At 38.0% G+C, this 23,486-nt stretch overlaps 1 protein-coding gene and 1 long non-coding RNA gene across 11 annotated transcripts in view; one reads left to right on the plus strand and one right to left on the minus strand.

The window, feature by feature from the left end:
• Window positions 1-23,486, minus strand: part of ppp1r42 (protein phosphatase 1, regulatory subunit 42) — a 93,487-nt gene that overhangs the window by 50,486 nt on the left and 19,515 nt on the right. For 8 of the 9 annotated variants that reach the window (XM_059982321.1, XM_059982311.1, XM_059982271.1 and 5 more), the window contains exons 5-6: window positions 19,511-19,627; window positions 2,956-3,073 (exon numbers count right to left, since the gene is read on the minus strand). In XM_059982321.1, the coding sequence (XP_059838304.1) occupies window positions 2,956-3,073; window positions 19,511-19,627 (235 nt within the window). The remainder of the gene's footprint in view (window positions 1-2,955; window positions 3,074-19,510; window positions 19,628-23,486) is intronic. The other variant, XM_059982286.1, reaches the window with a different exon arrangement.
• Window positions 11,041-16,371, plus strand: LOC132400861 (uncharacterized). Of its 2 annotated transcripts, XR_009514416.1 has the most exons (4): window positions 11,041-11,297; window positions 11,559-11,632; window positions 11,755-11,928; window positions 15,742-16,371. It is a non-coding gene; the product is annotated as an uncharacterized LOC132400861 (long non-coding RNA). The 2 variants fall into 2 exon arrangements; XR_009514415.1 differs by lacking the exon at window positions 11,755-11,928.

Raw genomic sequence — 23,486 nt, forward strand, 5'->3', positions numbered from 1 at the left:
TATGTTGGAGATGTTTAAAAGATTCTTTTGTGAAAAGTGATCTACCCTCTACTTTTTATGAGGCTTCTATTTCTTTAATTCTCAAAAAGGATGAAGATCCTACTGATTGTGCCTCATACAGACCTATTTCATTATTGAATGTTGATACTAAGATTCTCTCAAAGATAATGGCTAATCAGTTGGAGAGTATTTTGGGTAAAATCATTTTTAAAGATCAAACAGGCTTTATAAGGGTCGTTATTCTTTTTCAAATATTCGGAGACTATTTAACATTATATATTCACCCTCTTCTAAAACTCCACAATGCGTTGTATCTTTAGATGCTGAAAAAGCATTTGATCGAGTTGAATGGAAATATTTATTTAATGTTTTAGAAAAATTTGGTTTTGGTATTAATTTTAATAATTGGACTAAAATGATATATAAAGCTCCTATTGCTACTGTTGTCACTCATAACTGTAGGTCTCCTTTTTTCCTCCTTTAGTGGACTCTATGAAGTACTCATTTAGTAGATGGAGCCCACTTACATTTACATTTGTTGGTCGTATTCATGTAGTTAAAATGATGATTTTACCAAAATTTTTATATTTATTTGAGAATATTCCTGTTTTTTTGACTAAGGAGTTTTTTGATCAGCTTGTTTCTATTATTCTATCTTTTATTTGGGATAATAAAAGACCAAGAATTAGTAAGTGTCATTTACAGAAGTTGAAAAAGGACGGAGGTCTCGCTTTGCCTAATTTAAGAATGTATTATTGGGCTGTTAATTTGCGATGTATGTCCTTTTGGTTATATTGGGGTAATAGGAATGATCGGTCAATCTGGGTAGACCTGGAACTGAGAGCTGTGAAACAGTTTTATTTAACTTTGTTATTAGGAGATGCTCTACCTATACAATTAGCTAAAGTTGCTAATTTAAACCTATATCCTGTGGTTAAGCACTCCTTACAAATTTGGCTCCAGTTCTGCAATTTTTTTAATCTTAAAAAATTTAAACTTTGTAGTATAATTTATCGTAATTACTTTTTTAAACCTTTCTGGAGTAATCCAATTTTTTCACTTTGGAAAAATAAAGGTATTAATTCTTTTTTGGATTTATTTAAAGAAGGCAGATTGATGTCTTTTGAACAATTAGTCAATAAATATTCTCTCTCATATTCACACTTTTTACAGTATCTTCAAGTTAGACATTTTTTACAAAATATTTAAGTAATTTTCCTTACATATTGGAGGCTGACTTGTTAGATACTATTATGAATATGAAACCCTCGTTGAAAGGTTCTATTGGAAGAATTTATAATTTATTATTACAATGGGATGAGCGTCCTTTACTTAAGATTAAACAGGATTGGGAGAAGGAACTCAATTTGACTTTTATATGGGAGGATTGGATGCAGATTCTGAAGCTGGTTAACTCTTCTTCGATCTGTGCTAATCATTCACTGATTCAATTTAAAATTGTACATCATTACCTTTTGACGAAAGAGAGACTTTCTAAAATATTTCCCAATGTTGACAAGTATTGTGATAGATGTAAAACTGAAATAGCTACACTGACACATATGTTCTGGTAATGTTCTATATTAAATCAGTTTTGGAAGTCAGTCTTTTCGACAATTTCTAAAACACTCAGAATCAACTTACAACCTAATAAATTGACTGTGCTTTTTGGAATAATTCCTCAAAATATCCATGGTATTTCTGTGTCTGACCAACATGTTATTGCGTTTGTTACATTGCTAGCTAGGAGGGCCATCTTGTTGAAATGGAAGGATACATTAGCTCCTACTTTGTCACAATAGTTCTCTCAAGTGATGCTGTGTCTTAGCTTGGAGAAAATTAGAAGTCGAACCTTTGAACCTTTATTTGATTTTGAGAAGAGAGGGGGCTCATGTGCTCGTTATTATCATATCAGTTAACTGATAGATTTCCTCCACGATCTAAGTATAATTTTTTTTTATATAACTTTCTTTCTTGTTGGTGGTTTGATGTTTATTTTTAGAAGCTTTCTGCATGACGCATGGCTCTGGGGTTGTACCCCCAATGGTTTTTATTTCTCACTTTTCTTGCTTAGTAGGGGTTCTTTTATTCACAAAAATTTTCAATTCTTAAGATAATTTTTTTTGAGGCATTGTAAGTGTTGTTACTTCGATGTACTTGTGTTATTTTTGAATAATAATAATAATAAAAAGATTTGAAAAGAAAATATAAATGATGATCAAAGTGTGGTCTGATTAAAGTGCAATATTGATTAATCACAATTTGTGATTAATCACCTATTTTGCAATTCTCAATGTTCCATAAATTTCCCTGAAATCTGTTCTTCAGAACTTCAGATTCCAGCTTCCTTACTCGGCAGCTGTGCTCTCAAGCAGCTGCAAGCAACATTCTAGACTGCCTTTGTAAACTATTTTCCAAATTCTTCTCTTAATTTAGGAATCCCTTTAAACTCATTTTCTGGACCAAGCTTCTGATCTCTCTCTGCCTCTGTGTCAGCATTGATTTTTGCTTTTGCCTCATTGAATTTGTTGCAGACTGAGACAAAACTATTATCTAAAAATAAAATTATGTATTTTTTATAATGCATCAGAAAAACGTCAAGTGTAAATTTTCTGATCCAAAAGATTTTAGAGTTACACACAATTCAAAAGATATAATGATAATGTTGCATATGCCACATATTGGTTTTTATAGAATGTCACTTACTGTAAACATTGAATGTAAATATTGCTTTAAAATTAATTACAAAAATTGTTTAAATTTAATTTTAGGTATTGTTAAGATATGCAGTGGTTGGAATTTGGGATTTGTCAAACTTTTTTCAGCAAAAAGTGACATAAAGATAATCTGAAGCCGTATCTCACTGCTACTAGAATTTTAATATGAGAGCCAAATTCTAAAATTGAAAACTATTTTGATATAGTTCATAACAAATAAATATAGACGATTTCTTACGCAGGCTTGTAGACATCACCATTACTTTGTCTCTGTATTTTGTTTTCCGACACACAGGATTCCCACTCAGATTCAGATACCAGAGTTTTGGCCATTGGCCTAGTACATATTCCAGCTCCTGGATTGGTAAATAAATAAATAAATGTTAAATCTTAAAGTGTATTTAATTACTTTTTGCTTAGTTTTATTAATCTTTTTAAACTTGTAACATTCCTCTTTAATGATCCATAATGCTTAAAAATTGCAACATGAATAGGATATTGACAGTTACAAATATTCTTTTTAAGACTATTTATACAATGCAAATATATATATTTAAACAAGCAAATAATAATTTCTATCCTAAGAAGCTATACAACTAAATGTTTATTTATTAAAGCTATTATTACAAGCAAGCCTTTCTGGAAGAATCCAATTCTGCATTGTACTAGATACATGCTATTAAACAATTGTTCTAAAATCACATGAATCATGTCTAGATATTGTTATATTTCTATATTTTTGCAGTTCTAAATAAAAAGTTAAAAGCCACATAAAATATACAAAAATGATTGTTCAAATTTAACAAAACCTACCTAAGCACCTCAGTTGATTTCATTGACAGGTAACTCAATTTCAGCCAGTCATCTATATAAAACACAGTGTTTATCTAACTGACTATTAGTCCTAGTGGAAATATAATTACCCTTTGGACATAGTTTTATTGTACATTGCTTCCCTGCTTCTAATAAAGCAGTTCCACTTTCCAAACATTCGATAATCAGTTCTAAAGGGACCTTCTTTAGAATGGGGGGTTTCTTTTGCTTTGATAAATGATCATGTCAAACTCGTCACTCAGAGGTCTGCCATAAAATACTCAAGAGCAAATTATATTCAAGGCACGAGCATCAACTGCCTCAACAGACACTCCAACAGACTTCCTTTTCAGCTAATGATGGCTAGTTATGAACCTGTATTTGACCACTGTGCTCCAATCTTTATCTTGCTGTCTTGCTCAGCTCTACTAACTGCATCTGCAGGCACCAATTTGTCAACTAGCTGACAGTTCGTCATAACCTATTTAGAAAAATCAATATCTTTTTGTTTTTCCTGACTAAAATGTGAGCAGAATAAATTTATCTTAACCGATAAAATCTATGGCCAATCAATTATGTGCCAAGATTTTATAAATTTAATAATCTGAAGAAAATACTGACAAGCAAAGTACAAACCTCAATAACTACATTATAAATTGCAATGTTTCACATTATTAAAATTAAACCTTAGCTGTTATCAGGTTAAGCTTTTATTTGCTCTAATCACATACCCTTTCATATTATGTGTTAGGTCAAACAGCTTTCTAATTAAAGATAAATTCTGAGAATTATTTACTTAAAATAATCAATCTACATTCAAGATCACTAAGTTCTTTACAATAAAATATTACAACATTAAACTGGCAACTTAACATGAAATTTTAATTCTTCTTTTGCAACTCATGGAAGGACAAATATATAAGGTTGTAAAAATATACATTATTAGTCTTGATATTAGAAATTAAAGTCTTTTTTTCCCCACAGACTTCTCACCAGCATGGCTTGCTTAATCGCCTAATCTAAAAAACAAAGATTCTTCCCTATTCTTCCATGAAAAATTTCTCATCCTTCCCTCACATTTTTATTTCCTCCTTTCCCCTATTCATATTCCTTCCTTGCTCCTTCTTTCAACTCTTCTTTCTTCATCTGCTCCTTTCTCACTCCCTTATTTCCTCACTTCACTCCCTTCCATCATCCTCCTTTCCATTTCCTGTAGGTTATTTATTATCTTGAATCACTTAACACAACAGCATGGGAAATATGCAAGTAATAGATTGAAACAGACAAATGGTGGTGCAAGTACAGTTGGCCCTCCTTCTCCATGAGGAATTGGTTCTGGGACCCCTTGCAGTTACCAAAAAACGCGTAACCTCCAGTCCCTTATTCAACCTTTATCTATACGGTGGATCTTAGGACCCAGTGGAACCCCAGACCTTATTTAACCTGTTGCAGTGTGGTGGACATTAGGACCCAGCGGCGGAACTCTGAATCCACATGTTTCTGTTCACGAAAATAATCATGATCACGATTGAAAATAAAGTGGAAATAATAAAGTGATTGGAAAAAAGTGAAACACCATCAGTCACTGTAAAAGCGTTAGGCTACGTTGGTCAACAATCGGAACAATTTTAAAGGATAAAGTGAGAAAGGCCCTGCCCCGATGAAAGCTAAGCAACACAGTGGTTTAATTATTGGGTTTTGGGGTTTTGAGTTTTTGATCCTCCACATCAACCCGGCACAGATGGACAGCGCACTTGAAAGCGGTCTGTCACTGGCTCCCAAGCCCAGCGCTGAAACATATGTTAGTGTTTTATATGCATAGAAAGGTAAAATATATACTATATACTAATACAAACATTTGACTGATGCTAAATAATACCGGATGTACCTGTTCCGACTTAGTAAGAGAACTTCCGATTTTTTCAATCTCGATCCAAGATAACCCACGCACATACTCCCGTTTACTTTAAATCATCTCTAAATTAATTATAATACTTAATACAATGTAAATGCTATGAAAAAGCATTGTTATACTGCATTGTTTATAATGACAAGAAAAAAAAAGTCTGAACATGCTTGAACAACAAGTGCTAGAAAAGCACTTCCGGGTTTTCTTGATTCGTGGTTAGTTGAATTTGCGGATAAGGAGGGCCGACTGTACATCTTAAAATTTGTCAAATTGTCCCACTTTGTTTTAACAACCAACAATTGGCTGGAGGAAGTCAGTGGGTCAGGAAACATTGGTGGGGGAGTGGGCGTGAATTGATGTTTCAGATTGCACTTTGCATCAGGAAACTCTTGCTGGATTTTCACCTGAAACATCAACAATACCTTTCTCCTACAGATGCTGCTTGACCTACTAAGTTCAGGTAGCAGACTTCTTGTTACTCCAGATTCCAGGAACTGCAGTCTCCATATTTTGCTTTAACCTGTTTAATCTAGTGAGCAAATACAGAGGAAAAGTATTGAAAAGAAATCTAAAATGTTTGCGAAGATAAAGGGTGACAAGTAACTTAAAAAGACCATATTGAAGTTAGGGGGCCATACCAAGACACTGCTCTAGAAATTCTATTTGTTGGTGTGTCACTACAATAGAATGCTATTGGAAAATCAACTGAGGAATGATTACTGCCATTTTAAGGCAGTTTCCAAAAGTGCTTTTTGGCTCTCCTAGTATATGATGTGGTAAGGGAACAAACAAATTTTCCAGTGCACCCAGTCAATTTAAATGGAGTGGAAAATATGTAAGCATTCTGAACTGTGGCTCCAGCCACAAACCTATCTACATTCTTGACTCTTGGAGGTCCATACCCCAACCTGGCTCCAACTGGCCCACAACCCTGGTCACACACTCCAGTTGTGTACATTCTGGCTGGGCTAATGAATGAGCCAGATGCTGACCATCAGGATTAATGAACAGCCATATTGCAATTCATTGAAGTTTTACAGTTTAAAGTCCACATACATCAGCAGTTTGTAAAGGGAACCTACATGAACAAGTTCTAGCTTGTGAAGTCCAGCTCTACAAAGTGGCTACTGATAGGTGCCCCTTGAGTTGAAAACTTGCAGCTCCTTACAGAAGTCTGTTGGGGTCTACATGACCATTCCACAGCTGAATCACGATCCTGGCCAGATCCCATTTTCACAGTCACAACAACCTCAGTATCAGAATCAGGTTTATTATCACCATCATGTGACATGAAATTTGTCAACTCAGCAGCAGCAGTTCAATGCAATACATAACATAGAAAAAAAATTAATAATAAATAAATCTTATTCAGTATACTTTATACAGTATACATATTGAATAGATTAGAAATTGTGCAAAAAAACAGAAATGCTATATATTTTACAAAAAGTGAGGTAGTGTCCAAGGGTTCAATGTCCATTTAGGAATTGGATAGCAGAGGGGAAGAAGTTGTTCCTGGATAGCTGAGTGTGTGCCTTCAGGCTTCTGTACCTCCTACCTGATGGTAAAAGTGAGAAAAGGACATGTCCTGGGTTTTGGAGGTCCTTAATAATGGATGCTGCTCCTTGAAGATGTCCTGGGTAATTTGTAGGCTAGTGCTCAAGATGGAGCTGACTAAATTTACAACCCTCTGCAGCTTCTTTTGGTCCTGTGCTGTAGCTCCCTCCCCATACCAGACAGTGATGCAGCCTGTCAGAATGCTCTCCAAGTTACATCTATAGAAGTTTCTGAGTGTATTTGTTCACATACCAAATCTCTTCACACTCCTAATAAATATAGCTGCTATCTTGCCTTCTTTGTAACTGCATCGATATGTTGGGACCAGGTTAGATCCTCAGAGATCTTGATATCCAGGAACTTGAAACAGCTTACTCTCTCCACTTCTAATCCGTCTATGAGGATCGGTATGTGCTCCTTTGTCTTACCCTTCCTGAAGTCCACACTCAGCTCTTTCATCTTACTGACGTTGAGTGCCAGGCTGTTGCTACAACACCACTCCACGAGTTGGCATATCTCACTCCTGTATGTCTTCTTGTCACCACCTGAGATTCTACCAACAATGGCTGTATCATCAGCAAATTTATAGATGGTGTTTGAGCTATGCCTAGCCACACTGTCATCGGTACATAGAGAGTAGAGCAGTGGACTAAGCACATACCCCTGAGGTGCACCAGTGTTGATAATCAGCAAGGAGGATATGTTATCACCAATCCACAGATTGTGGTCTTCTGGTTAGGAAGTTAAGGATCCAATTGCACAGGGAGGTACAGAGGTCCAGGTTCTGCAACTTCTCAATCAGGATTGTGGGTATGATGATATTAAATGCTGAGCTATAGTCGATGAACAGCATCCTGACATAGGTATTTGTGTTGTCCAGGTGGTCTAAAGCTGTGCGGCGAGCCATTGAGATTACATCAGCTGTTGACCTACTGTAGTGATAGGCAAATAGCAACAGGAATTGCTCACAGAACCCATTTGGAAGGACAGATTGTTTGGGAATATCCCCACGCAGACAATGATCTCACGGAGAATGTGCAGATAACTTTTAGTCAGCTAGTTAGCACATGACATCGGAGAAAGGTGGAATCTCATGTGGATAGGGTGGTGAAGACAGCTTTTGGTATGCTGGCCTTTATAAATCAGAGCATTGAGTATAGGAATTGGGATGTAATGTTAAAATTGTACAAGGCATTGGTAAGGCTGAATTTGGGATATTGTGTGAAGTTCTGGTCACCAAATTACAGGAAAGATGTCAACAAAATAGAGAGAGTACAGAGAAGATTTACTAGAATGTTACCTGGGTTTCAGCACTTAAGTTACAGAAAAAGGTTGAACAAGTTAGGTCTTTATTCTTTGGAGTGTAGAAGGTTGAGGGGGGACTTGATAGAGGTATTTAAAATTATGAGGGGGATAGATAGAGTTGACATGGATAGGCTTTTTCCATTGAGAGTAGGGGAGATTCAAACAAAAGGACATGAGTTGAGAGTTAGGGGGCAAAAGTTTAGGGGTAACCTGAGGAGGAATTTCTTTACTCAGAGAGTGGTAGCTGTGTAAAATGAGCTTCCAGTAGAAGTGGTAGAGGAAGGTTCGGTATTGTCATTTAAAGTAAAATTGGATAGGTGTATGGACAGGAAAGGAATGGGGGGGTTATTGTCTGAGTGCAGGTCGTTGGGACTAGGTGAGAGTACGTGTTCAGCATGGACTAGAAGGGCCCAGATGGCCTGTTTCCATGCTGTAATTGTTATATGGAATTACAGGTGAGTTACTAGCAGAATCAGAATAAGGTTTATTATCACCAGCATGTGATGTGAAATTTGATAACAGCAGCACTTCAATGGAATACATAATCTAGCAGAGAGAAAAAATAATAAATAAAAAAACATACTAAAAATAAACAAGTAAATCAATTACATATATTGAATAAATTATTCAATATATGATTGAAGTGTATTAAATAGGTTGAAGTGTAAGTGACTTCATCACAGACAAGAGTGGATTGTTCTCAGGCTACTTGACACCAAATTGTCAGCGAGACTTCAGTTACAGACAAATCTCATACTACAGAAATCTATTACTATAGCCAGGCAGAGTGAGAATGTTCATCAGCCACAAAAACAATGCTGAGGTAAAGCTAGAAGCTGTACAAAAAGGCGGCTATGAACAAAGTGCAGTCAAAAAGACTACAGAAGGAGCTGGCAGTAGAGCTCAGCTCAAACAAAATAGACAAGTGAAACAAAGAGCAGGTAAAAAATCCAGCTGCAGGAGATGCAGCAAATCTCCATTCCATGTCAAAGAGCTCTGTCCAGCAAAAGAAATGAAATGCCACGAATGCAATAGAGTTGGCCTTTATAAAAGCTGGTATCATTCAGAAACAGTTCTTCAGCAGGTCAAAGAAGAACATGACTCAGATGAAGAGAGAGCTCTCCTTGGCGGTATAGATTCAAATAGACAAGAAGTACACACCTAGTTTTTCTTTTCTTTTCAAGAAGGGGACATTTAGTGATAGTTAATAGTGTTATTCCCATGTCATTCACTTAGCCACCCCACATGGGAGGAGTTCACATACTGTACAAGCAGGGTTATCAATAAAGTTCAGTTGAGCATCCTGCATGCCGGTGTCCTGCTGTGCTTCGAACTATCCCTCAATAAAGAATACAACAGAAAGTACATAGAAAGGCATTTCTATGTTGATGATGGTCTTAAATAATTTCCTATTGCAGAAGAAGCAGTCAGGTGCTGAAAGCAGCTCAAGACATGTTGGCGCAGTCTAATCTCAGACTACATAAGACTGTATCCAACAGTGCTGAGGCCATGCAAATTTCCCATTTGAAGATCTAGCCAAAGGTCTACAAAATCTCGATCATGGACAGGCCCTCTCTCCTGTGCAGCACAGTCTGAGTCTTGGATGGGACCTTGTTACCGACACCCACGATACCAAAATATACTTTTACACATTGTGGGCAATCACCATTGATTATCAACATTCTATCTAACCCTCTTGGATTTGTTGTTCCAGTCAGTAACCAGGGACACTTAAGAGAGTTGACCTCAGATACTTGTGGATGTGATGTTCCACTCCTAGAAGAGACACATGAGCATTGTTTTTCCCTTCAGAATATTAATAGCTTGAAAATTCCACGAACCTACACAACAGTTCCACTATCTATAGCCTAACAGAAAGAGGTCTGCATCTTCTGTGATGCATCAACTAAAGCTGCTGTTGCACAGCTGAAGTCATAGACACTGTTGGATATAATGGTTGGATTCATCATGACAAAATTTTCTCCCAAACCAGATCTCACCAAGGAATGGAGGGTTATGGGCTGAGTGCTGGTCGGCGGGACTAGGTGAGAGTAAGCACTTGGCACGGACTAGAAGGGCCAAGATGGCCTATTTCAGTGCTGTAATTGTTATATGGTTATATCATACCAAGGTCTAAACTCAGTGCTGCTGTTCTAGCAGTTGAGAAGGTAGAGATGATAACCAAGGAGCTGGATTAGATGATATCAAGTTATTTACTGACAGCAAGGTAGTGCTCAGTTATATACTTAATGAAACAAGGAAATTCTATGTTTATGTACAATATATAAGAGGATCCAGCATATCAGCCGATCAACCCAGAAGAGCCAATGGAACTATGATCCTACTGATCTCAACCAAGCTAATAGGGCTCCAAGCTAATTAGCTCATTCCTTCCTCAAGGTTGACTGGCTCGGCATTTCTTGCTGATCCCCAACAGGAACCCATTCAGCAGGAAACTTTAGACTTAACCAACCCTAAAGCAGATGTAGAAATGTGTCCTCAAATATTGACCAACATCACTCATTTATCACTGCCCCAACTTGGCAGTGAATGCGTTGAACATTTTTTAAGCTGGAAGTCACTTCTAGAGCAATTGCCCAGCTTTTATATATTGCTTATTCCTTTGCAGAAGTAGCCAAAGACAGTCTTTGCAATGATTGACACAACTGTGGGCAACCTCTCAGTGCAGAGCAACTGAATTGGGCAAAGGTTAGAATCCTTCCTGTTGTTCAATGACAGGTTTATGCAGAAGAAATGCTGCATCACAAATCAGGAATCTCTCCCAAAAATAAAGTTCCCCGAGTGAACTGTCCCTTTCTTGATTCAGAGAGGCCGCTGTGAGTTGGAAGATGTATTAAAAGTTACAACTCACTTCAGTGGAAACTCACTCAATTGTCATTGTGGGTGAGCATCATGTCACTTCCCTACTCATTAGACATTACCACAAGCAAGTATGCCATCAAAGCCGGCATTTTTGAAGTGATAATAGTAAGAAGGTAAGACTGTTTTCAAGATCAATCTATGAGGCTATACTACTTTTGCCACAGAGTTAGTGAAAATATCACTTGACTTTTAGTGTCAATAGAAACTAAATCCCAGGGTTGTATATATAGCGACATACATGTTCGTTGATCGAATATACTTTAAACTTTGACCTTAAGTTTGATACTTTATGGATGTCAGACAGGGAGTGTTCTGGCCTTTGGAGGTGCAGTTCAATTTGTACGAACATCAGTTGTTTTTTTTTTACATCATAGTTTGGATTTGTTTTGAAGCATGATGGAAAGACACATATCTTCAACCACAATTTGCACTTGATACAGCAATATCTGTGAGTCTGAAGTTTTTAATTAATATTGGTAAACATTTAGTAGATCAATTTTGAAGTAAGTATTATGTTTAAGTTTATCATTGAACTACGAGTTTGCTCTTGTTTACATGCTCTTGTTTTAGGGAGCAGTGTCTCAGAAAGGCAGCATTCATTATTAAGGACCTCCAGCACCCAGGGCATGCCCTTTTCTCACTGTTACCAACAGGTAGGAGGTACAGAAGCCTTTAGGTACACACTCAGCAATTCAGGAACAGCTTCTTCCCCTCTGCCATCCAATTCCTAAATGGACATTGAAGGTTTGTACACTACCTCACTTTTTTTAAACATATAGTAATTCTGTTTTTGCACTTAAAAAAAAATCTATTCAATATATGTAATTGATTTACTTGTTTATTTATTATGTTTTATTTTATTTATTATTTTTTTCTCTTACTGCGAGATTATGTATTGCATTGAACTGCAGCTGCTAAATTAAGAAATTTCACGTCACATGCTGGTGATAATAAACCTGATTCTGATCCCTTTTACCACATGATTCCAATCTAAATGTTAATTTTCCATCACATTCACTTTCCCCTTTCACAAACCTTGCCTGCAATGCTGCTTGATCTGAAAACTGCATACACTGCCAATTAATTAATCTAGAACAAGAATACTGAATTGCTTGTATCCTAGTTAACCAATGCCAAGCTAAAGTCCTTCACATAGTACATTGCAACCTTTAATTTGTTTCACCTCCATCTCTCTGATTTTGTTTGTTCTCACTGAGTGAGGCTAATATACAAAGACTTTAAAACAGACTTGTTACCCAGAAAATAAAAAGTTCAAGTCATCAGTAAGTTATTTTTAGAAAATGGCTAATATACACACTAAGAACTTGAACCATAGCTAAATAAAGTCACAACAGATTCTAAACTATTGATTCTCATTTTATACATTTTACTACATCAGATTCTGTGCATTTAAACATGAAATAGCCTGCAAACATTGTGAATAGACTACCAGCTTTACCGACTAACAGACTGAACAAAGAAAAACATTACTTTTAGGGGATCTAAAGATGAAGCCAAATAAAACTATATATAAAGTAGTACTAATGTGTGATGGGAAGCACAAATAAAAATGAAGGGAGGACATGTGGACAGTTGCTCCAAATGGCATACAGTAGCTGAGAGGTGATGAAGACTGTGTGTTAGAATGGCCAGTGTTTAGAATGGCTTTGGCTCCTCAGGTTTAGGTAGGGTAGTGATGGAGGACAAGGAAATGGCAAATAAACTGAATAAGTATTTTGCATCAGTCTTCACTGTAGAAGATACTAGCAGTATGGTAGAAGTTCCAGGTGACAGGGGTAATGAAGAGTGTGAAGTGACCATGAAAGTACTAGGGAGAAGGTACTTAGGAAACTGAAATGTCTAAAGGTAGGTAAGTCACCTGGACCAGGTGGTATACAAACACAAGCTTCTGAAAGAGATGCTGAAGAGATTGTAGAGGCCTTAGTAATTATCTTTCAAGAATCACTAGATTCTGGAATGGCTTTCTAAATCTGGAAAATTGCAAATGTCACCCACTGTTCAAGAAGGGTGAGAGGTAGAAGAAAGGAAATTATAGGTCAGTTAGTCTGACCTCAGTGGTTGGGAATATGTTGGAGTCAATTGTTAAGGATGTGGTTTTGTACTTGGAGTTATATAAAATAGGCCATAGTCAGTATGGTTTCCTCAAGGAATAATCTTGCCTGACAAATATGTTGGAATTATTTGAAGAAATAACAAAGGGGAAGGAGAATAAAGGATAGACAAAGGAGAATTGGTTGATGTTGTGTACTTGGATTTTCAGAAGGCCTTTGACAAGGTGCCACAGATGAGGCTGCTTAACAAGCTACTAGCCCATGGTATTAAAGAAATGATTCTAACGTGGATAGAGCATTGGCTGATTGGCAGGAGGCAAAACGTGGCAACTAAGGGAGCCTTTTCTGCTTGGCTGCCAGTGATTAGTGGAGTTCCACAGGGGTCTGTGTTGGGATCGATACCTTTTATATTATATGTCAATAATTTGGATGATAGAATTGATGGCTTTGTTGCATAGTTTGCAGATGATACAAATCTTAGGTAGAGGGGCAGGTAGTTTTGAAGAAGTAGAGAGACTACATAAGGACTTAAATAGATGAGGAGAATGGGCAAAGAAGTAGCAGATGGAATACAGTGTCAGGAAGTGTATGGTCATGCACTTCGGTAGAAGAAATAAAAAGGTGGTCATTTTTTAAATGGAGAGAAAATACAAAAATCTGAGCTACAAAGGGATTTGAGAGTTCTTGTGCAAGATTCTCTAAAGGTTAATTTGCAGGTAGAGTCTGTGGTGAGGAAGGCAAATGCAATTTTAGCATTCTTTTTAAGAGGACTAGAATATAGAAACAAGGATGTAATGTTGAGACTTTATAAAGCACTAGTGAGTCCTCACTTGGACTATTGTGAACAGTTTTGGGCCCCTTATCTTTGAAAGGATGTGCTGAAACTGGAGACAGTTCAAACGAGGTTTGAACGGCTTGTTTGATGGCTCTGGGCCTGTATTCAACGAGTTCAGAAGAATGAGGAGTGACAAAATCTATCAAAGGTGAAAACCCTTGATAGAGTGGATATGGAGAGGCTGTTTCCTGTGGTCAGAGAGTCTAAGACCAGAGGATACAGCTTCAGAATAGAGGGGTGTCCTTTTAGAACGGAGATAAGGAGTAACTTGTTTAGGCAGAGAGCGGTGAATCTGTGTAATTCTTTGTCACAGGCTGCTGTGGAGGTCAAGTCTTTATGTATACTTAAGATAGAGATTGTTAGATTCTTGATTGGTCAGAGCATAAAGAAAATAAGAAGGGAAGTAGGAGTTTGGGGTTGAGAGGAAAAATGAATCAAGCACGAAGAAATGGCAGAGCAGACTCAATGGGCCAAATGGACTAATTTTGCTCTTATATCTTATGTTCTAACTTTTTACATTGATATTATTATTTAATGGAAATGCTCACTGTCTCATCCAGTGAACAACATGGAATATATCTACTGCTATAAATCCAAAGACTTTACATTCTTCAAAGTCTCGTTGCAAAAAAATGTACTTTTCCCAACTATAAGATGGATTGGTTTCCAATAAAAATATAAATAAAGCTTCAATATCATACAGGGATGCTGATTTATCATAAATTAACATCCCAGTAGCATTCTGGAATACATCAAAGGTTCATTTATTATCAGAATATACATCTCTGAAATTCTTCTTCCATATACTATACCATATATGCCATCAACCATATACTATATATATTCTTTGAGCAAAGCAGTAAAAGAAAGATCACAATTAAGCACTTTGTTTGGAGTCTCAAGGATGGCTAAAGTAGTAAATACTAATTTATTGTCATAAAGTATTTTTTGTTTCCAATACTTTAAATTTAAGTAGAATTGGACATTACATTAATAGAAGTCGTTCAATTTGTCATGGGATGATGCTAGCAATAATTTTGGAATGTTCACAATGAAGAAGGCAGGGTCATTTTTTAAAAAAAAACAAATTAATTTTATTATGTTTGCTGTTAACTTAGTTATACCAGAAGTAAAACGGGTGACACCAGATATAGTTTGGGGGAACTGCTTTATAAAGCACCTCAGCTCCATGCGCAAAAAGCGGAATTTCTCAGTGGCCAACCATTTTAATTCATATCCCCATTCCCATTGCGACATGTCAGTCCATGGCCTCCTCCTCTGCCATGATGAGGTTGGAGGAGCAACACCTCATATTCCATCTAGGTAGCTTCTAACCTGATGACATGAATATTGATTTCTCAATTTTTTTTCCTCTGCCCCTTCACTATTTTTCATTTCCCCACTCTGGCCTCTTATTTTTCCTCGTCTGCCTATCACCTCCCCCTAGTGCCCCTCCTCCTTCCCCTTCTCCCATGATCCACTCTATTCTCAGGCTACATCCACACTATGCGTTTTTAAAAATATCTCTATCCACACTGAAATGGAGATTTCGGCGAATCTCCTCTTACTGGGCATGCGCAGGACACATCTACCAAAAACTAGCAACATGTTTGGTGTCGAATCTCACTGTGATATTGTGTGTTTGTGTAGTTACAGACTAGAAAAACTTAAAACGACGGACAGCTGTTGGCTCTCGCACAGGAGAACTTAAAAGTAAAAAAAAACAAATACCGGAGAGTACGGAGGCAACTGACAGGGAGTTCACGGACAGATTGACCCAGCTGATGACGCACATTGAAAAACTGACTAACTCTGTTGCATTAATAAAGCACCTTGTTAAATGTATAAATGCTTTAATGTCTGTATCAGTGTTATCTTGTATTTCCATACAATGTTACATTAGGCTGTTACACATCTATTGTCAGAGAGGTACTTGCATAAAGATGAAATAGTGGCTTATCTAGATAGCAGTGGTAGGATTGGGCCGAGCCAGCATGGATTTACCAAGGGCAAATCATGCTTGACTAATCTATTTGAGTTTTTCGAGGATGCAACCAGGAAGTTAGACAAGGGAGATCCAGTGGATGTAGTGTACCTCGATTTTCAGAAGGCATTTGATAAGGTCCCACATAGGAGATTGGTGGGTAAAATCAGAGCTCATGGCATTGGGGGGAAGATATTGACATGGATAGAAAACTGGTTAGCAGATAGAAAGCAAAGGGTAACAGTGAATGGGTGTTTCTCGGAATGGCAGGTGGTGACTAGTGGGGTGCCACAGGGCTCGGTATTGGGACCACAGCTGTTTACAATTTACATCAACGATTTAGATGAAGGCATTGAGAATAACATTAGCAAATTTGCTGATGATACTAAGCTGGGTGGCAGTGTGACATGTGATGAGGATGTTAGAAGAATTCAGGGTGACTTGGATAGGCTGAGTGAATGGGCAGACACTTGGCAGATGACGTTTAATGTGAATAAGTGTGAGGTTATCCACTTTGGGAGTAAGAACAGGAAGGCAGATTATTATCTGAACGTTGTAGAGTTAGGTAAGGGAGAAATACAAAAAGATCTAGGAGTCCTTGTTCATCAGTCACTGAAGGTGAATGAGCAAGTGCAGCAGGCAGTGAAGAAGGCTAATGGAATGTTGGTCTTTATTACAAAGGGAATTGAGTACAAGAGCATGGAAATCCTTTTGCATTTGTACAGGGCCCTGGTGAGACCACACCTGGAGTATTGTGTACAGTTTTGGTCTCCAGGGTTAAGGAAGGACATCCTGGCTGTAGAGGAAGTGCAGCGTAGATTCACAAGGTTAATTCCTGGGATGTCCGGACTGTCTTACACAGAGAGGTTAGAGACTGGGCTTTACACGCTGGAATTAAGGAGATTGAGAGGGGATCTGATTGCAACATATAAGATGATTAAGGGATTGGACAAGATAGAGGCAGGAAATATGTCCCAGATGCTGGGAGAGTCCAGTACCAGAGGGCATGGTTTGAGAAGGGGTAGGTCATTTAGGACAGAGTTAAGGAAAAACTTCTTCTCCCAGAGAGTTGTGGGGGTCTGGAATGCACTGCCTCGGAAGGCAGTGGAGGCCAATTCTCTGGCTGCTTTCAAGAAGGAGCTAGATAGGTATCTTATGGATAGGGGAATCAAGGGATATGGGGACAAGGCAGGAACCGGGTATTGATAGTAGATGATCAGCCATGATCTCAGAATGGCGGTGCAGGCTCAAAGGGCCGAATGGTCTACTTCTGCACCTATTGTCTATAAATAGGTAAACCACCTTCATACGAGCAAGGACAGAAAACAGGACAAAGTGAGTATACTTATTTATTCAGTAAGTTATGGGTCAAAGTATTTGGTGCGTCTGTTCTGAAATTTTAAGGTTGCGTTCAAGAAAACAATGGAATAGCGTGCTGCTGTCTGATAGTGTTTTCAGAAGTCTCCAGTTACCCCGTCCACACTGATCTGCCCGAGCAGCATTTTCAAAAATACCCAGCCTGGAAAGCGTTTCCGAAAAGCTCTGGTTTCATGGGATAAAAACACCATTTTAGTGTGGACAAAGGATAAAAACGAAGAGAAAAAGCTTCAGTTACAGATTTATCCAGTGTAGTGTGGATGTAGCCTCAGATTCCTTCTTCTCCAGCCCTTTGCCTTTTCCAATTATCACCTCCCAGCTTCTTACTTCATCCCCTCCCCCACCTGACTTTACCTATCACCTTCCAGTTTGTCCTCCTTCCCTTTTCCCCACCTTCTTATTCTTTGCAGTCCTCATAGAGATGTCTTGGCCCAAAACATTGATTGCTTATTCATTTCCACAGATGCTGCCTGATGCTGAGTTCCACCAGCATTTTGTGTGTGTTGCACACGTCATTGGGAACATTTAATAGATGGTAGGAGCTTATCACCACTACACCCTTCCTGCTTGCCCCCGGCTACGACAACCTTAGGGACCCTAAAACCTAGAATTTCTTACTTAAACTCTGTGCAAACATTTTCTTTAGAGGTGTTAGTGATTCAAGGTATAGGCAGAAGGTGGATGCATGCTTAAGCGATGGAAGAGAGATAATAAATCGGATATCAGGTATTTCCTTTTCTTTATAGAATGTGTTTCTGGTACATGAAGCACGCTAGACTGCTGGGCGCAACTTTCTATGTCTTAAAGAGGGAGCTGAACTAGTTCCTGACTTGAACACAGATTACATGATTTAACATGATTTTGGGAATTTCAAGGATGTTTTTGACCTTCTGAACAAATGGAAAGAATTTCTCAGAATATATTTTCCCTTTTTTTTTACCCTCTGCTGAATGGGAATGAAATTATGAGGTTACCGGTCTTAATGTTCCGGAAATAACAAATGTAGAAGAGCCTTATAGATCCAGAGAGTTACACAGCAGACACAGGCCCTTCAGCTTATCGCATTCATGTGAACTATCAAACATCTATTACTTATCTTACTCACCAGCACTTGGTCCATAGTCCACTATGCCTTGGCAATTAACGTACTTGTCTACCCAGACAGCCCCTTTGTTCTAGTCCTGCCTTTTGCTTTATTACTTATAAGAGATTCTTCCAAAAAAGTTCAAACAACTATTTTAATTCACAAATTAGAAAAAAGAATAACATTTGCACAACTGTTTTCATGAGCTTCAAATGTTAAAAGGTACTTCACAATGGAAGAACTACTTCGACAATTTAGTCACCACTAAAAAATGGAAAATACTGCAATGAATTACATGCACAGTAAGATCACACAATCAAATAATGATCAGATTATTTATTATGGTGATATTTGTTGACAGAAGAATTTTGACAAGTATAATAGGGAAGAGTTCACCCTTTACTTTGACTACATCACAATATCTTTTACGTATGTTCACCTGTGATCAAATAGAGCCTCAGTTTCATCATCATTATGTGCTGTGTCATATTGACATAGGTGATCATGGTCTTATCCATAACCATGATTGTTCTTGGCAAATTTTTCTACAGAAGTGGTTTGCCATTGCCTTCTTCTCGGCAGTGTCTTTGCAAGATGTGTGAGTACAGCCATTATCAATGCTCTTCAGAGATTGTCAGTTTGGCGTCAGTAGTTGCATAACAAGGATTTGTGATATGAACCAGCTGTTCATGTGACCATCCACCACCTCTTCCCTCTAGCTTCAACTGACCGTGACTGGGGCGGGGAGTGGGGAGGGAGCTAAACAAGTGCTATCCCTTGCCCAAGGGTAACCTCCAGGCTAACAAGTGAAGGAGCTCCTTACACTTCCTTTGCTGGAGATGTATCCCCAACCTGCCACATGGGCCTCAGTTTAGAATGTCTGAAACACATTTTCTTAGTAATACAGCTGTAAACATACCATCTGAAGACATTTTAAAGGTCTTCTGGTTTTCCAATTAAGATTACCTTTTTACCTTTATATCATGAATCTGATTTTCTTCTGCCATGAATTGATTCAGGTTCTCAAGACAAGCCAGTTCTTTAATCTCATCAATATTATTTTTCTTGATGTTTAAAACACACAGGGAATTCTGTGAAAATGGAAAGTAATTCAAAGAATTATATCAATATCACAGCACTGAAAGAGTTGGCCCATCATGTCTACACTGGCACTTCAGCAGTGTGTTGCTTTGGCACTTTAGCAGATTCAACCTCTAGTTCTTCCCACTAGCCCTTTCTCCATAGTCATATTTTTTTTTCTTTCAATCCATTTCCCACTTTAAGGCAAAATAGAACTTGCTACCACCACTTCTGCATGTGGTGCACCTCAGATTCCAAACACAAACAGTGTTAAAATATATTTCCTAGTGTTGTTCTCAATTTTCTTCTCCTTTCTTCCATACCTGTGACTCCTAGCCCTTGACATTTCCACCAAAGGGAACAGTCTCCCGATAAGCACTCTGTCCAGATCCTCTCCATTTTATATCTATCATATTCACTCTGTCTCCCTGTCAACTTTTACATTTCTGATTAAATTAGTCCTACCAGGTCTACTCTATCACAAACAAGAGAAAATCTGCAGATGCTGGATATCCAAGCAACACACACAAAATGCTGGAGGAACTCAGCAGGCCAGGCAACATCTATGGAAAAATAATACTGTCGACATTTTGGGCGGAAACCCTTCAGCAGGGCCAGCAGGAAATAGACTTGTAAATCTCTTCTGGACCCTTGCTAACACCTTCATATCATTCAGAACTGAACATAACAGCCCAGTTGTGTATAAGTCAGTGTTCCATAAAGATTCAGTATAACCTCTCTGTTTTTATCCTCAATTAAAAAAGCAAAGAATTGTCTTTTTCCTATTCTTAAAATAACCACTTTAAATGATATAGACACCCATACTATCCGGGTCGCTCTATTCCTGAGCCCGTTTTGGAATTGTATCCTCTAGTTTGTATCACCCCCTCCTTACCCTCCTTTCCAAAATGTATTACCTCACATTTCTCTGCCATGCATCTTCCCATTCACCAGCTTGTTTATATCCTGCTGCACTCTATTGCTATTCTCTTTTCAGTTTCAATATTGTCAAGTTTTGTATCATCTTCAAACTTAGATATTGTGAACTACACACCCTGCTGTAGGTCATTGGCAAAGGGCAATAAAATCAATGACCCTAACACCAGTCTCTGGGAAATGCTACTATTCACTTACTCCACTTACGCCATCCCTACATCCTCTGTTGTCCTGTACTTAGCTAACTTGCTACATATGCTATCAGATTTTCTTTTAATCGAAGTGCTTCAACTTTACTAAAAAGCCTGTTAGTGACAAATTTTCAAAAGCCTCTGAGGTCCATAAAAACCAGACAGGCTGTATGACATTCATTAACTCTGATAACTTATGGAGTGATTATATCAAATTGGTAAACTTTATGGATTACTTTTTGCATAAAAGTTATGTATTTTAATTTTTCTTCTATCTTCTGTTTATCAGTTATTGAAAATTAAAATAGAATAGTAAAATGCAATTATCCAACCCATTAGGAACCAGCTACCATTTAACTTTAATTTCTAATACTTGCATTAATAATTGTTGGAGTTACTAACATAGTAAATGCAGTGAGCATTTCAAAGAAAGTAATGCACATCCTCAGGGTGATAATAAGCATACAGCTCATATAGTGCACTACACAAATCTCTCAATAAACTGCCCTCAAAAACAAAGCAGGAAATGATTCCCACATACAAACTTACATAAAATAAATGGTCACAATATTAGCTTGCAGCATTTGAAGTTTTCATCCAGGGAGTGCAATTTCATATATTTTATCCTACATATTCTCATTGCTTAAAGCAACCTTAATCAATACAACTTCTATCAATGCACTTATTGATGGTGTAAGTTGTAACTGATATTGATATAATCACAAGTGAAAAATTACAGAATTGTTAAAAATGCAAAATAATGAATGTTCCATTAAATAATAGTTTGTTCAAATTATAAAATACTGTATATAATAGATCACACTATGGACAGGCTCAAATGCTAAAGTGTAGAACATTAAACACTACCTCAAATAATTTTCTTTTATTATTATTTTACAGGACATCTGTATTTCCACAGGAAATGGGTGGTCAGTTTCAATATTAGTGGGTTTCCAATCAGTTAAAGCCAGACTATAAAAGGATAATGGATACAAACCCATAGTAGCCCAGTCATCATTACTAACATTAGTTTTTTCTCCGCTTCATAGGATTTGAACTTGTGTCTCTGGATCAACAACCTGGGTCTCCAGATACTTGCCCAGTATTTAAACACTAGTTACCCTCAATAATGACTCTAAAGCAGCAGAAGCATGTTTATCCAATGTTACATGGAAAGCATTTTTTGTTTCATGCTATATAAAAATGCAGTAGCAACAGAAGTCCAAGGTACATGCCTCGACTGAATTACATTGAAAATAATTTGTGCCCTGCTCCATTGTGGAAGGAATAGGCAAGTCTGTCAGTTTTGGGAGGGGACAGTGGTAATGGAGGAGACAGCCACTGGAATTGAAGGTAAGGTTGTAGACCAATGCATGTCAAGTCCTTAAGCTTTATGGATTGGAGCTGAGTAAGGACAAGAGATTGTGGGTGTGAAGATTTAAGAGATCAGTGATTTGTAGTGGAGTACCTACCGAATGGTGAAAGGACTAGATAGGGTGGATATGGAGAGGATGTTTCCTATGAAGGGGGTATCCAGAACTAGAGGGGTACAGCCTCAAAATTGAGGGGTGACCTTTTAGAATAGAGGTAAGGAGGGTTTCTTTTAGCCAGAGAGTAGTGAATCTGTGGAATGTTCTGCCACAGACTATGGCGGAGGCCTAGTCCATGGGTATACTTAAGGTGGAAGTTGATCATCTCCTGATTGGTCAGGGCATCGAAGATTATGGCAAGAAGGCAGGTATATGGGGTTGACTGGAATCCAGGATCTGCCATGATGGAATGGTGGAATAGACTCAATGGACTGATTGGACAAATTCTACTCCCATGTCTTATTGTCTTATGATGTTCAGATGAATGTTGCACATTGCGAGGGGGCGATCAGCACTATTGAAGGCAAGATGCAGGAAATCAGTTTAAAGAGAACCACTTCTGCCAGGCTTGTTGCCCAGAGTGATCTTCTCTAAGTTCCTCCCCATCATTGAGCACATCTTCATAGAGTGCTGTTACAGGAAAGCAGCATCCATCACCAAGGACACCCCCCACCCCGCCATTCAAGCCATGTTCTAATCTCACTGCTTCCATCATGAAGTAGAGAAGCCTCAGGATCCACACCATCAGGCTCTTGAACAAAAGGCAATAATTTCACTTGCCCCACCATTGAATGTTTCTCACAACCTACCGACTCACTTTCAGATCTCTTCATATCAGGCTCTCAATATTTATTGCTTATCTATTTATTATTATTTTTCCTTTATATTTGCACAGTTTGATGTCTTCTGCACATTGGTTGTTTGTCCATCCTGTTGAGTTTCATCTTTCGATGGTTCTATTGGTTTCTTGGATTTAATGTGTATGCCCACAAGAAAATTAATCTCAGGTTTGTATATACTGACATATTGTTGTGGAGAATGGGTGAACCCAAACGCAGGACACTGGCACGGAGGTAGAGTTGGGATGCAGACAAGGGCATGAGCGTGGCTGGAGCTGAATGGCAAACAGGAGGATGAACAGAAAGGCAGGCGATAGGCAATGCTTCTCTTGACGTGGAGAGACAGAGTTAACACAGGAAAACAACAGCGCCGACACAAAACTTAGAATACACAATTCTAAGTTGCCAGGAACCTGAACTACCATACTGGTTGAAATAATGAGTGGATGCAAAGCCAGAGTATTTATACTGCAGATTTAGATGAGAATCAGCTGTGTCGCAATCAAGGAGCCCAGGAGAACACAGGAAAAAGGG

The sequence above is a fragment of the Hypanus sabinus genome, chromosome 1 (assembly GCF_030144855.1).
Source record: "Hypanus sabinus isolate sHypSab1 chromosome 1, sHypSab1.hap1, whole genome shotgun sequence".
Classification (NCBI taxonomy): Eukaryota; Metazoa; Chordata; class Chondrichthyes; order Myliobatiformes; family Dasyatidae; genus Hypanus; species Hypanus sabinus.